Below are 15,520 nucleotides of genomic sequence, written 5' to 3'. Positions count from 1 at the left end.
CGTGTCCCATTCCAATTCCAATTCCGTTCCCGTTCCTGCTTGTCCCACCCTGTCCCTTGTCCCGTTCCCGCTCCAGTCCCGTCCCGTGTCCCATTCCTTGTCCAATCCCATTCCCGTCCCGTGTCCCTTTTCCCGCTGGTCCCATCCCATTCCCGTCCTGTCCCGTCCCTTTCCCACTCGTCCCACGTCCCATCCTATTCCCGTCCTGTCCCGTGTCCCATCCCTTTCCCGCTCATCCCATCCCATTTCTGTCCCGTGTCCCGCCCCGTCCTGCCGGTACCGGAGCACGCTGCCGCCCAAGCCGAACGCCGTTTAACAGAGAACCGACGACGAACGGATTTTGTTCTTTTAAATTCAAAACCCTCATGCAACGTTCAGCTGTCCCCGGTGAGAACGGCTGCGCCCCCACGCCCCCGGCGGGCTCGGCCCCGTGTCCCACCCGTGCCACAAATCCTTCCAGGGACAGCCGGGCACTCCCAAACCTCGGAATTCCTGCGTTCTGGCAGGGAGGCTGGAATTTAAGGCACGAAGAGGGTTTGTTCTTCACCTGAGGATGGAAGAAACGCAAAGCATCCAACTCCTTCTCCAACTGTCCCAGTAGAAAAAGCAAAAACTGTAACCTCAAAACCGTAACTGACAGCCCAGCCCTCTGGAAATCACCCCAAAACTGGAGAGGTTTTGGGGCAGGCAGCTCAGAACCAGAGGCACTGGTGAAACCTTGTTGAAGATGAATTTCCTCCACACCATCAGGACCTGCAGCCAACCCACAAACCCCCAAATCCAAAGATTTCTGATCCTGCCTGATGGTCCTGTAGGAAACGAGTTTGGAATCTTTCAGCTGGGCTTTTTGACATTTTCCTTCCTTAAAACACATTGCCATGAACAGAATCCTTCAAACCCAACAGACTTGTGGAAAACCAAACAGGAGTGGAGAACTTGGGACAGCGGGAGATGGGCAACTAAAACTGGTCATTGGGCTGGTTGAGCTTCCACCTTTTGGGCAACAAAAACTGTTCCTTGGGCTGGTGGAGCTTCCACCTTTTGGGCAACTAAAACTGTTCCTTGGGCTGGTTGAGCTTCCACCTTTTGGGCAACTAAAACTGCTCCTTGAGCTTGTTGAGCTTCCTCTTTTTGGGAAACTGTTCCTTGGGCTCGTTGAGCTTCCTCCTTTTGGGCAACTAAAACTGTTCCTTGGGCTTCCTCCTTTTGGGCAACTAAAACTATTCCTTGGGCTCGCTGAGTTTCTTCCTTTTGGGCAACTAAAACTGTTCCTTGGGCTTGTTGAGCTTCCTCCTTTTGGGCAACTAAAACTGTTCCTTGGGCTCGCTGAGCTTCCTCCTTTTGGGCAGCACCTCCTGGCTGGAGGAGAGCTCAGCCGGGTGCACCTGCCAAGGAAAACCAACAGATGGAATTACACGTGGAATTACAGGAGCTCCTGGGGCCAGGACAGAGGTGGGACACAGCCAGAGCCTCACCCCAGTCCCTGCAGGAACATCTGGATGCTATTTCCCGGCAGAAATTCATCCCACAAGTTTTGGAGAAGGATTTGCCCCTCACTCAGCATTCCCAATACATGGTGAAGGTCCCCAAAACCTCCCAGAGCTGCAGATACCAAGGAGTAACACAGACATGGGGCCCAAATTCCAGCTTGGACACAACCTCTGGTGCAGCTGTGTCAGGTGGGAAGATTTGGGTACACACAAGCAGCACTGCCTGCCAGACTGACCTGATTAAACAAATAAAAGGGATTTTTTCTAGGAATGAAGGAGTCACAGAGGTGAGGTTTTAATTTTGGCCCAGTGTTTCCCAAGTAGAAGCACTGGGTGAGTGCTGGGCACAAACTCCCCTGGCTCATGGATCAAACCTGCAGGAAATTTGGCTAAATATCAGCTAAAACTAAGGAATTTTGTTACCTGCATTGAGTCAGCTTCCAACTCTTTGGGACAGAATTCTTTTTGGCAGTGTTGAATTGAATGGGAATTTAGGAAGTGATGAGAATTTCATTCTGTCAACAGCAAATGCATTCAAGCTCTGAGTTTTATTCACTGTTTGGAACAGAAATGATGAGAAATAAAGAAAAACTGATACTTACAATGCAGCTTTGGAATATCTTTCCACTTCTTGTCCTGCTCTCTGACACAATCAGCTCAGATGTTTTACGGGTCAAATGATCAACCTGGAATCAGAAAAGAGATTTTGCAAAAAACACACACTGGAGAGCACAGCAGGGCTCAGTGCTGGGGCATTCACTGCTCAAAACTGAAATCTGGGGGTTTTTAAGTGGTGATAACCCATGGAAATCACAGCTTTTACAGCTGGGTGTGCTGGAGGGCCCTGGCAGAGAGAAGCATGTGCTGGTTTCATACAGAAAATCACTCACACTTACCTACAGCTATCCTGTTTTAAGAAATATTTATTAAAGACCTGTGTGAAGCAATCCTCCATGTATAAATCCCCCAAATTCTACATGCAGGGAATATAACCTGAGTTATAAACTTGAATTTTTTCAAGTTTGAACCAACTTTTAAACAAGCTTTGGTTTGTCAGAATTAGCAGTGGAATTCCCATCAAGCAGTTTATTAACATGGAAATTCCATTCTTCTTTTCACTCAGGAACAGTCACAGCATCTAGTTTGTTTCGAGAGCTGTTATTTCAGAGGAACAGCCTTTTGTCAGGGCTTTAGAATAGTTTTGGAAAACACCAGGAAGTGAAATGTAAAGGAATTTTGTTGCTGGAAATAGTGACTGGGGGAAATAAGGCTTCAGCAGGTTACTGAAAGGAAGGAAGGAGATGCACAGAAGCTCCAGGAAAAGCTGAAGATGACAGGGCAAAGTGTTCCTACCTGAGGATTGGAAACACTGAGGGGAGTCTGGAACCCTCCAGCTTCCTCTTCTTTAGCTGAATTCTTTTCTGAAAGAAGGAAACATTGGAGAGTTAAATAAAGTGCTAAAAACAAATAAAGGTGTTAAAAACAAATAAAGGTATTAACAACACCAGCTCTGCCCCGGGGAACACTTTTTAACTGCTGGGAACAGGCTGTAGACTGCAGTTCTCATCCTTAACTCCATCAAACTTGAATTTATTGAACTCAGCCACTTTTTGGCTGTTCCTAATCCATGCTGCTTTTCTAGGATACAAACAGAATGAAATGGTGAATGGGTGACTGTGCATCAGCTGTGGAAACAATACAAGAATTCCAGGCTGATAAATGGGTTTCCCTGTAAAGAAAACACTCGCCAACTCCCTAGGGAAAGAAATTTTCTGCATTTCTTCGTGGTTTTGGAACTTTTATGATTTTTTAGAAGAATTAGACACACCTGCATGTGGTTTTTCCAGTTCTGCAGCCTACCAGCATTGTCAAGACAAAAATTCTGATCTACATGTGCTGTTTCCTACACATTTCCACCATTATTTTTGAACAGCATGGAAATGGCAGCTGGTTTGGCAAAGCTGCACCAAAAAAAAAACCGAAACCCAACATTTGAAATGTTTTCTGTACAGCAAATGGGTTCCAGATTGTCTGGGTGCTTCTATCCAGCCTCTCCAAGCAGCAATTCCTTCTTCAGTTTGTTTGGCAGCAAAGTTCAGTCTTCAGGCCCCTGAAGGGAAATGTGAACACAAACCATCCTCTGTTTTATCCAAAATCTGAAAAGAAAACTCCTGAGATCCCTGAGGACCTCATGGATCCCTTGGAGTGTCTCATGTTTTGAGCTGGAGACGGTTTGGGTTCACATTTTTTGTTGCTCTGATGAAAAGCCAGCAGTGGGGAGTTTCCAGGGCTGGAGGAGTTATTTACTGTCAGGTTTTATTGACAGTGTTAGGAAAAACACTTGAGGAAATTCATTTTTGTGTGATTCATACTAACAAAATTACTTTGTTAGAATTTGTACTTATTAAAGTTTCTCTAGAAGGAAAGGATGAGAGAGTTGGGGGTGTTCAGCCTGCAGAAGAGCTTTGGACAAGGGGGAATGGCTTTACCCTGCCAGATATTAGGAAAGATTTGTTCCCTGTGAGGATGGGAGGCCCTGGCACAGGTGGCCCAGAGCAGCAAATAAAATTTATTTAGAATATAAATCCCATTCTATTTAGCTTATCTGATAAAATGGACCAGAAGATCAGAGTTTTGAACAGTAACATGAAAATATGGGAATCATGTTTTAACGTGTTAACATTTGTTAACCAAGTGCTTCACATAACGAAGGCACAGTCATATATGTGAAGAAAATAATAGATATTTGAATATAGAAAATGAAGGCTTGAATAATATAATAGATAATATAAAATTATAACAAAACATATCATAAAATAAAAACATAATAGGGAAATATATATATACAAATATATATTACAAAAACTATATAATATATACAAATATATATAAAAAATATAATATTGAAATATATATACAAATATTACCTTGAGCTTCTGAAATATTCACATTATTCTTATCTTCCACTTCATTATCCAAGACAGGATCCTCCTAGATTAAGGAACAAGTCTGTCACTTACAGCAGACACACAAGGAAGAAGGTTTCTACTGAGATGATTAAGGACACACTTATTAGATGGATTTGTGGTGGAATAAACTGAAATAAGTGATTGTGACACGGGACTGTGAGGCTCCATCTGTGTCCCTCTGCTGCTCACCCTGCTTGAACAGTGACAGGCTGCAAACTGGAGCAGTAAAATTAAGGAAAAAATAGATTCAAGACATATTGTCCTGAATACAAAGGGGGTTATGGCTTACACACAGTGAAATAATAATGGACTTTTTCTAGATGATACACCACCAAAAAATTCAAAAAGCTACCCAAAACGAAGTCTGTACTCTTACATTCATGTCCTGGCTCTCTTCTTTTGCCACCTGCCGAGGCTCAGCACTCTCTCCCTGCTTTAGGATGCTCTTATCAACATTCTCCATGCGCTGTTTCTCAGTTGTGATTTTCAGTTTCAGCAGGTGAAAAGGTGTTGGCACTTCCCCCACATTCAGGTACATGGGCTCCTCCTTAAACAGCAGCCCCTCGTCCTTGGCCTCCTTGAATCCTGGAGGTTGGTAATCAGGGGGTGTAACTACAGAGAAATTAAATGTGTTAGAGTGAAATATGTCCTTAAAAACTCATTTTAACTCTTTTCCCCTTTAAATACAGAGTTACTGCAAAAAAAAAAAAAAAACTGTGTGTGGGGAGGGGAGTAATCAATATTCAGCCTCTTTAAAGTCTCTATTTAAAGCCCTGTTAAAGCTCTCTGGAAGAGGTTGTAGATATAAAAAATAGAAGCTCTGATTGGTCATTGTAAGGCAGGAACACACTCAGAAAACAGAGCCAGGTATTTGGACAGTCATCAAACCAGAAGTATTTGGACAGTCATCAAAAACAGCCTGGTTTCCCAGAACCAGGCTAGGAAATTCTGCTATAGCCTAACACACTCTGCAAAACTCCAAATGTTTTAAAACCCAGCTGTGGGAACTCAAAATGTCCCTCAGACATTTTTGGATGTTCTGGGTCCAGCTCAGAAGCATTTGAGACCCTGGCAGGCAGCTGGAAACAGCTGTGATTTTGGGTTTGAGCCATGGAACGATTTACCAACCTTGCAGTAAGAACAAGAAGTCACAAAATTTTAGATATTAGAGTAAAAGTTGTCACAAAGTAAAGGGAAGAATTTTTGAGCACTGTACAGGGGGATTTTGGTTTTGTACATGGGGTTTTGGTTTTAAGATAGAGGGATTTGAGCCTGCCCTGTCCTCCCTCTTTCTTCTTCCTTACTTCCATGTTGTTGGTGATGTTGGCACTCACAGATTGGTTTAGAGTAGAAAATCACTATTTAATATAGGTAATAGGAATTGGGGAAAAACTATAAACATGTAACACTCAATGTACCATATAAAAGACAGCAGCAGTCCTAAGCTGAGGGAGAGAAGAAGATGGAAGTCAGAGAGGATGTCAGGGTGTGTGTGTGCCTCTGCTGAGCTGCTGAGCAAACCACAGCAGCCTGAGAAGAAAATCTTTTAGATAACTTGCAACAAACTGCCTTGAAACCAAACAACAGAAAACTTCTAAGCCTTTTTTTTTAAAGCACAAGCTAGAAGAGAAATTTTTGCACCACATGGAGCCACCCCTAACCTAAAGGTGAGCTCCGGCACCCAGCCAAATCCAACCAAATCAGTGCCAGGATTGTGTTCCTGCAGGGAGATCACATCCCTCTGTCCTGAGAAACAGCCACAGGTGAAATAACCTCACTGAACAGCCACAAGGATTATTCATTAAACATTCCCTTGGATTGCTCTGCAGAGGTTGAACAGATCAGGGGGACAGGGCAGTGTACCCTCATCGTAGTAGAGCAGTTTCATGGTGAGGCAGACGTCGTTGGGCAGGGGGCTGAGGTTCTGCATCAGGACGTAGATCTTGCGGATCAGGAGGATGCTGGCCTTCTTGGTGTCTGCACAGCTGATGGTGGAGTCTGAGCTCTTGTCCTTGCTAAAAACACACAGATTTTGTTTGATCCACATTTCCAAAGTCTGTTAACAGATTATGAACATGATCCACATTTCTTTGTTAACAATTATGAAGGTGAGAAGCATCCTGTTTATTGCCCGAGCTCTGAGACTGAACACCGAAATTCCTACCCCTGCTTGCTGTCTGATCTCTTTGGGAGATCAAACCCTAAGCCAAGGACATCAGGAGGGTTTATCCCAACCTCTTGAAAGAATAATTAAAAACACAATCTTAGGTAAATCCATTAAATTAATTCTGGTGCCAGGATCAGCACCTGGCACCAACTGTTCTATCCTACATCACACAGTGCTCAAACAGCCAGGGATGCCCTGTGCCCTCACCTCAGCAATGGGAATTCCACCACAACCAAGCTGTGTATCACAACTTAAATTTCCATTGTGGTTTTGGTGTATTTTCTCTTATTTCTGCTAAATGAGGAATTCCATGTAACATTCAGTATCTTCAGATACTGATGTCAAGTAATCTGATGTGAAGCTTCACCCCCTACACATAAAATATCTCAAATATCCTCACAGAGTATCAGACTAACATTGACCATAATCTTCTGAGTGGATATTAAAATATGAGCATTATCAAAGTGATCAATTGTATTTTAGCACAGCTAAGCTAGTAGTGTATGTTGATAAAATCACTCTCAAGATGCAGAATTTAAAAGCTGTGACATTCAGGTGTGTGCAAGGGACGTGGAACAGTCCCAGGGGCTGTACCTGCCAAAATCCAGGAGTGGCCCATTGTGGGTGTACTTGAACTTGAAGTGGTAACACTCTGTGACTGTCTGCAAACAAAGCCAGTAATGATTAAACTAATTATTCATCCTAAACATTCCTGCTGCAGCTCAGTAATCCATTAACCTTTAAAGGAAATAACCACAGTCCAACTCCCACGTGCTGAATACAGGCTCCTAATCCCCTAACAATTCACAGTAAAAACATATGAAACTCTTTAAAACATAATAAAAATGATGATTCCATGATTAAGTATTTTGAAAACCAGCTGAAGTTTTTACCATAAAATTTTCAGTTTCAATTGCTATGGAAATGTTGCACATGTGGAACAGATGTGGTGACACCCAGTGGGTTTTGTGTTTTCCACAAAAGTCCCATGAAATTGTTAGGCAGAGTCAGGATCTCACTCTGCAATGACATTTGGTTTTTTGCACAGGCTGAGAACACTCAAATGCAATTTCATACATGGTAATTCCCACTGACTTCAGTCATTTTTACACCTGGTATTTCAAAATGTCCTTTTTTTATAGATGTGTATATTCAATATTCCAGACATTTCACTATATCCATATTAACATCAGTGAGATATTCCAGCAGATTTACCTGAGGATCTTCTGTCTGGGTATAGACCTGCATTTTTAAAGAAAATAGAGGAATCAGTATGAGAACTGCACATCCCTCAAAGAATGTCCCCTAAAAACACATCCCTGCCTTTCAAAGATACTCACTGCTAGGACAATCTGTCTCAGCTGGCAGGAACATAAACAGAGGGAAAAAAAAAAACAAAAAACAAAACATTAAATTTATTTCATTGCCCATTTGTGCTGCTTTGTCTCTAGCTCTGGAATCCAACACAGGCAACTAAGGCCTGTTGGAAGAAAATCTTCCTCTTCACTCCTCTTCTGTGGAGGAGAGGATTCAGCTGCAGAAAAAAACCACCCCCAGATCTTTCTGTGCTGCTGTTTACAAGAATTTGATGCAGAAATGCCTGTGCATCCCACACTGCAGCTGAGTGAGCTCAGCTACTCCCTGAGCAGCCCTACAACTGCACTGGCAGATAAATAAACATTTCAACACAACTGAAATGAGACTGGAGGACTTACGTATTTCTTCTGCAAGGCATCATAGCATCCTAACAACCTGCAAAAACCAAATAATATTTGCCATCTCCTGCTAATTTTCACTTGTTTCTCATTAAATCAAATAGCACCAAAAAAAAAAAAGGAAGTCTTGTGTTTATTCTTACTGTATTAGAGCAATAAATAACACTTATTCCATCATTCTCTTATTAGCAGTGATACAAGCAATGACTCTCTCTCTAACACCAAGTCACCCCAACCTCTTGAGAATAATTAAAAATACAATCTGTAGGTAAATCATTTATCAGTAAAAACACATTGCAATGCTTCAAGCATTTTCCAACACATATTCATTAAGGCTGATTCCATCTTTAACATCAATTCTCAGCCCTCCAGCCTAAGCTTTGCAAAGTGCAGCTGACATTTCTGTTGTGGTTTTGGTGTATTTTCTCTTATTTCTGCTAAACGAGGAATTCCATGTAACATTCAGTGTCTTCAGATAAGAGAATCTGGTCTGAAGTTCCACCCCCCACATGAGGAATATCTCAAATATCCTTGTCCCAAAATCCAAACCCTTCAGCACTGGCAGAGGATGAATGCAGCATTCCTCCCACACCTTGTAAAAGGGAGGGGAAAAAGAGAGAGGGGGAAAAAAAGAGGGGAAAAAAAGAGAGGGAAAAAAGAGGGGAAAAAAAAAGAGGGAAAAAAAAGAGGGGAAAAAAAAGAGGGGAAAAAAAGAGGGGAAAAAAAAGAGGGGAAAAAAAAGAGGGGAAAAAAAGAGGGGAAAAAAAAAAGAGGGGAAAAAAAAAGGGGAAAAAAAGAGGGGAAAAAAAGAGGGGAAAAAAAAGAGGGGAAAAAAAGAGGGGAAAAAAAAGAGGGGAAAAAAAGAGGGGAAAAAAGAGGGGAAAAAAAGAGGGGAAAAAAAGAGGGGAAAAAAAGAGGGGAAAAAAAGAGGGGAAAAAAAGAGGGGAAAAAAAGAGGGGAAAAAAAGAGGGAAAAAAAGAGGGAAAAAAAGAGGGAAAAAAAGAGGGGGAAAAAGAGGGGGAAAAAGAGGGGGAAAAAAAGAGGGGGAAAAAGAGGGGGAAAAGAGGGGGAAAAAGAGGGGGAAAAAGAGGGGGAAAAAGAGGGGGAAAAAGAGGGGGAAAAAAGAGGGGGAAAAAAAGAGGGAAAAAAGAGGGGGAAAAAAGAGGGGAAAAAGAGGGGGAAAAAAAGAGGGGGAAAAAGAGGGGAAAAAAAGAGGGGGAAAAAAAGAGGGGGAAAAAAAGAGGGGAAAAAAGAGGGGGAAAAAAGAGGGGGAAAAAGAGGGGGAAAAAAAGAGGGGAAAAAAGAGGGGGAAAAAAGAGGGAAAAAGAGGGGGAAAAAAGAGGGGAAAAAAGAGGGGGAAAAAAGAGGGGGAAAAAAGAGGGGGAAAAAAAGAGGGGGAAAAAAGAGGGGGAAAAAGAGGGGAAAAAAAGGGGAAAAAGAGGGGGAAAAAAGAGGGGGAAAAAAGAGGGGGAAAAAAAGAGGGGAAAAAGAGGGGGAAAAAAAGAGGGGGAAAAAGAGGGGGAAAAAAAGAGGGGGAAAAAAGAGGGGGAAAAAAGAGGGGAAAAAAAGAGGGGAAAAAAAAGAGGGAACAGAACCTTTATAGAGATAACAAAATACAGGAATATGTATTTAAGGCCAAAACCTTAGAGAGGTTTCTAAAAAACAAGGAGAACACCTGGAACAGAGCAGGAAGAAAAGCAGCTGCAGGATTTTGCAGCTCTGCCTTTGTACACTGACAGTGCCACTCTTAACAAACCTGTGAGTGAGATCTTGAAGTTTAAAATGCAAAATGGTGGCATTGAGTCTCCTGAGCAATAGAGAGGAATTACTTGGCTAGACTTTTGTATTTCTGTGCGTTCTTGAGCACCCAGAGGAATAAAATATACAAATACATAGTGTTAGATATGAAGTATTTATTTAGTAAATATAAAATATATTCACTTTGCAAAAAGAGATTTGTGCTCTGCTAAGCCCTGAGCTGAAAACATTTGTGGAAACATCAATGTTACATCTGGGAAACAAATGTAGGAGGGAAATTTTTGCCTTTAAGTGGGAAAAAAACAGGAATCTTTGAGCACTCACATGCTGAGGAAGTGTTACCTGTGTGCTGGAATCAACCTACCATTTCACCAGCTGGGTAGAGCCAGGACAGTTTTTGTCTTCCCGCAGAATTTTGACACAGACATCTCAAAAAAAAAAAAAAAACAAAACAAAAAACCAAACCAAACAAAACCAAAACAAACAAAAAACCCAAATAAAACAAAAAACCCCACACAATTACTTAGGACAAAGTGCAATGAAAAGTTCATTGACTAAAAGTACACATCAAGAAGAGACTTGTGAAAAAAGTTAATTACTTGGTTTTTTAAAATTTTAGAAGTGTAATAATAATAAAATGGTTATAAAAATAGTAATATAATTAGAGTAATAAAGTTAAGAGTTAGGATAAAAATTAAAGAATTACAGATGTTTGGATGCTCTTGGACATTAAGTTACAAAAAAACAAACTTTCTGAACAAAGGAATTACTCTTAAAATAATATTTTATATTATACTTTATATACAATATTTTACATTATATATACTCTTAAAATAATATACTTGTTGTATATTTATATATTTTTATGGTTATGTATATATTTGATTTAAAATAAGAAACTTTGTTGTATGTTAATTATTTCCATTAATTTTTTATGGTGTCTTTGAGTTTGAGTAAGGCTTGAAGAAATTAGCTTTTCCAATAAGAAGCCATAAATTCCTCTCCTTTGGAAGATTTAGGTGTTTTTTGAAGTGAGTATTTTATTCTTAAAAAAAACCCTCTTTTTATATACATAGTTCCTATTTTAACATTATGTTGGAACTTAAAACTGTATTTAACACACTACTTAAGAGAATTAATATAGCATAACTTTGTAACATTACACATATAATATTTATTGGAATATTTGCAAAAAGCCAATCATAAAATATGCATTTTTCACAGACTAAAATTAATATTTTGACAATTGACAAGTGTGAGCATGGTTTTAATGCTGAGTTAGCAGCAATGATATTACCAGAATTATTAACAAAATTTAATTAATTCATTAGTGAAATTCCCTTTACATGCACCAAAATGGCATCTGTTCATTAAAAAGACCAAGTGGCTTTAAAAACAAGAAAAAAACAACATTTTTTTGGAAATTTTTCATGGAAACAGCTCCTTACCATCCATGTACCTGGTTCCATAGGCACTTTCAGGGAAGATTCCCCTCAGGTATGTGATGCAGGACACTGCCACTGCCAGGAGCCTCTTCACCAGCATCAGGGATTGCTGCTCCGTGGCTATTTTCTTGGGAAATACAACTGCACTCTGAAAATCCCAGCAAGAAACCAATTTTATAAAGTTAAGCACATTCCTTACACTTGGTGTTACAATATTTGTGGGACACAGTTTCTACGACAACAAAGTTCAGATTATTTTTCAATCATTTTTTTGCTATCTATTCTTCATTCATAATTAAAAGACTGAATTAACCCATTTTCACATTAAAAAATACCACAGAGCACCTGGGTGCACTGCTCCAGCTAAAATTCCCCCATTTTTCCCCACAATTGTTCTGAAATACACAAAAACAAAACCGTACCACTGAACTCCTTTGCTTCTGAGCAGTTGCCATCCTGTGACTGTCAATGAAACACCTGCATTAGCACCTGGATAAGGAAAAAATAAAAAAAAGGCATTCCCTGGATTTACAAACACCTCCTGCCAGCTCAAACAAACTTGTGTTTTTCAGTTCAGTTCCTCGAATCATCCCCAGAGTCACATTCTTGATTTTCACAGCAGCACAGGCCTCCCCTGAGGTTAAGGATGCAAAAATTAGCACATTTATATCTGTATTTCTACAAAATATGAACCTCTAAAGACAGCCCTCTTCAACCTACTGGATTTTCAAAGGACCTCATGAAAAGGTTCCCCACATTTCAAACAGCTCCAGACTTGTTTTCATCGGTAATTTAAATTAGTATGGGAGAAACAGAACCCTCATCACCCGGACTCCACAAAAACCTTTCCCCCAAGACAGCGTGAAAAATGCCGATCACTTGTTTTTTCAAAATTTTAAAAGTTTAATAATAATAATAAAGTGGTTATAAAAATAGTAATACAATTAGAGTAATAAAGTTTAGAGTTAGGGCAATTACAAGATAATAAAAAGCAAAGAATTATGGATGTCCAGATGCTCTCAGACACTAAGTCATGAAAAGCATCCTTTGTGAAAAAAAGAATAACCTTAAAAACAACAGCTTGTTGCATATTCATATATCCTTCATGGTTATGCACACATTCTACTTAAAATAAGAATTTTGTCTGTTGTATGTCAACTGTTTCCTTTAATCTCCAAGAGTCTGAGCAAGGCCTGAAGAAATTAGTTTCTTATTATAAGAAAACCATAAATTCCTTTTCTTTGGAAGATTTAGGTGTTCCTTGAAGCGAGTATCTCATCCTAAAAAAAAACCCCCATCACATACATAGTCTATTTTAACATTGCATTGGAACCTAAAACTGTATTTAACACGCTACTTAATAGAATCAATACAGCATCACTTTCTAACATGACACTTGTAATATTCATCATAATATTTTCGAAAAGCCAATCATAAAATATGCATTTTTCACACTCTCCTTTGGAAGATTTAGGTGTTCCTCGAAGCGAGTATCTCCTTCCTAAAAAAAACACCGTCCACATACACAGTCACTATTTTAACATTATGTTGGAACCTAAAATTGGATTTAACATATTGCTTAAGAGAATTAATACACCATAATTATTACACATATAATATTCTTTGTAATATTTGCGACAAGCCAATCATAAAATCTGCATTGTTCATATCAGGAGTATCAAATGCACCCACGCCTGAGGAAAACACCTTTCCCAAGTTAGAAACGAAGTGTGGATCACCAAGGGCACCGAGTTCCCCTCACCAATCCTCCATAACCGACAGCACCCCTCACCCCCCTCAGCGCAGAAACCATCACCTGCTTCCTCAAGGGGAAACTGAGGCAAGCGGAGGAGGAAAGCGCGAAGACACAACGCGGCAGAGTGAAGTGAACTGAGTTGAGAGATAAGGGAGGAAACACTGGAGGAGAATGTGAGGAGAATAGAGACGAAGGAAAGGAGATGGAGATGAAGGAAAGGAGACAAAGAAAGGCAAACGCCGCCCGCGCCCTCAGCGGGCGCGGCCGAAGGGCCGTGCGCAAAACCCGGGAGGCGGGGCTCGCTCTCGTTTGGCGCCAAAGCGGCGCGAGCGCCCATGCGCAGCCGCCACCTTTTCCACGAGGCTGCGGGCGACAAAACTCAGAAGTGAACGGAGTTGAGAGATAAGGGAGGAAAAACTAGAGGAGAATGTGAGGAGAAGAGAGATGAAGGAAGGGAGATAAAGGCAAACGCCGCCCTTAGCCTCAGGGCGCCTTTTCCCGCCCTCGCCCTCAGCGGGCGCCGCCGCGGGGCCGTGCGCAAAATTCGAGGGGCGGGGCTCGCCCTCGTTTGGCGCCAAAGCGCCGCGCATGCGCAGCCGCCGCCCCTGCCCTGAGGGCTGCGGAATGTTCTGGGCTCTGAGGGAATTATAAAGATTTTTTTTTTTCTAATTCTAGCTTTGGCCCTTGTGAAAAATGCATGTTTTATGATTGGCTTTTAATAAATATAACAATGAATATAATATGTGTGATGTTAGACAGTGATGGTGTATTAATTCTATTAATATATATAGTTTTAGGTTCCAACATAATATTAAAATAGACACTATGTATATGATGGGAGGTTTTTTTTAGGATGAGATACTCACTTTGAGGAACACCTAAATCTTCCAAAGAAAAGGAATTTACGGTTTTCTTATCATAAGAAACTAATTTCTTCAGGCCTTGCTCAACTTGAAGATGCCATGGAAATTAAAGGAAACAGTTGACATACAACAGACAAAATTCTTGTTTTAAATAGAATCTATGCATAACCATGAAGGATATATGAATATGCAACAGGTTATTGTTTTTAAGGTTATTCCTTTTTTCACAAAGGATGTTTTTCATGACTTAGTGTCTTGAGAGCATCCAAACATCCATAATTATTTGCTTTTTATTTCCTTGTAATTATCCTAACTCTAAACTTTATTACTCTAATTGTATCACTATTTTTATAACCACTTTATTATTATGAAACATTTAAAAATTTGAAAAACCAAGCAATTGGCATTTTTCACAAGGATATGGTTTTTATTTCTGTTGTTAATTAAGCTTAGGGAAATAGCTGATAAAAATTTGTGTTAAAATGTCTGCTTGGATGGTGTAACACCCAATGAACATAAGGGTGAAAAACACCAATATATTAATATATCTTTCATGGTTATGCATACATTTTATTTAAAATAAGAGCTATGTTGTATGTCAACTGTTTCCTTTAATCCCCAAGGCTTCTGTTGAGCAAGGCCTGAAGAAATCAGCTTTTTCTGATAAGAAAACCATAAATTCCTTTTCTTTGGAAGATTTAGGTGTTCCTCGAAGTGAGTATCTCATTCCTGAAAAAAAAAAAACCAAAATAGAAGTATTTAAAGGGAAAATCGTTTATGAATATGTAACAACCTAATAGAATAAGTATTTAGAGGGATAACCATTTATTAATATGTAGCAAACTAATATAATAGAAGAAGCATTTAAAAGGCTCATCGGCTTTGAATATGTAACAAGCTAATATAATAAAGAGATATTTAAAGGACCAACCGTTTATGAATATGTAACAAAGTAATATAATAAAAGAAGTATTTAAAGGAATAACCGTTTATGAATATATAACAAACTAATATAATAGAAGTATTTAGAGGGATAACCGTTTATTTATATGTAACAAGCTAATATAATAGAAGAAGTATTTAAAGGGCCAATCGTTTTGAATATGTAACAAACTAAAATAATGTAAGAATTTAAAGGGTATCCACGAAGAGTGCTCTTAGCTAAATCCCAACACGCACTCAGCCATAAAAACCTTTGCCTTATTATCATTGTGTCCTCGTCTCCTTTATTAAACTTTCCACGTGCTTTTCACGTGGGGAATGGGTTAAATTCGGTGATTTTCGGCCTCCCCTCCCCGCGGCGCCATATCCGTCCCCCATGGCAACAACCGGAAGCGGCCGCGCCGTCGCCATGGCA

At 40.1% G+C, this 15,520-nt stretch overlaps 1 protein-coding gene across 3 annotated transcripts; it reads right to left on the bottom strand.

Annotated features, from left to right (window-relative positions):
- Positions 1-333: 333 nt before the first annotated feature.
- On the bottom strand, positions 334-13,817 carry HORMAD1 (HORMA domain containing 1). Of its 3 annotated transcripts, XR_012051952.1 has the most exons (15): positions 13,361-13,718; positions 11,967-12,033; positions 11,548-11,692; positions 10,464-10,527; positions 8,342-8,378; positions 7,967-7,987; positions 7,842-7,868; positions 7,221-7,288; positions 6,323-6,474; positions 4,836-5,071; positions 4,418-4,481; positions 2,844-2,911; positions 2,093-2,176; positions 1,914-2,005; positions 334-1,385 (listed from the first exon to the last, which is right to left on the bottom strand). XR_012051952.1 is itself a non-coding variant. In XM_072918559.1 (14 exons), the coding sequence occupies exons 2-14, from the start codon at positions 11,997-11,999 to the stop codon at positions 1,305-1,307; spliced, it is 1,080 nt and encodes a 359-aa protein (XP_072774660.1). In that variant the 5' UTR covers positions 12,000-12,033; positions 13,361-13,817; the 3' UTR covers positions 334-1,304. The 3 variants fall into 3 exon arrangements, 2 of the variants coding, with proteins under 2 accessions (XP_072774660.1, XP_072774661.1); XM_072918559.1 differs by lacking the exon at positions 1,914-2,005 and having other exon boundaries at positions 13,361-13,817; XM_072918560.1 differs by lacking the exons at positions 1,914-2,005; positions 7,967-7,987 and having other exon boundaries at positions 13,361-13,719.
- Positions 13,818-15,520: the final 1,703 nt, after the last annotated feature.

This window comes from Taeniopygia guttata, chromosome 25, assembly GCF_048771995.1.
Source record: "Taeniopygia guttata chromosome 25, bTaeGut7.mat, whole genome shotgun sequence".
Taxonomy (NCBI): domain Eukaryota; kingdom Metazoa; phylum Chordata; class Aves; order Passeriformes; family Estrildidae; genus Taeniopygia; species Taeniopygia guttata.
This window is presented reverse-complemented; position numbering and strand designations above follow the sequence as displayed.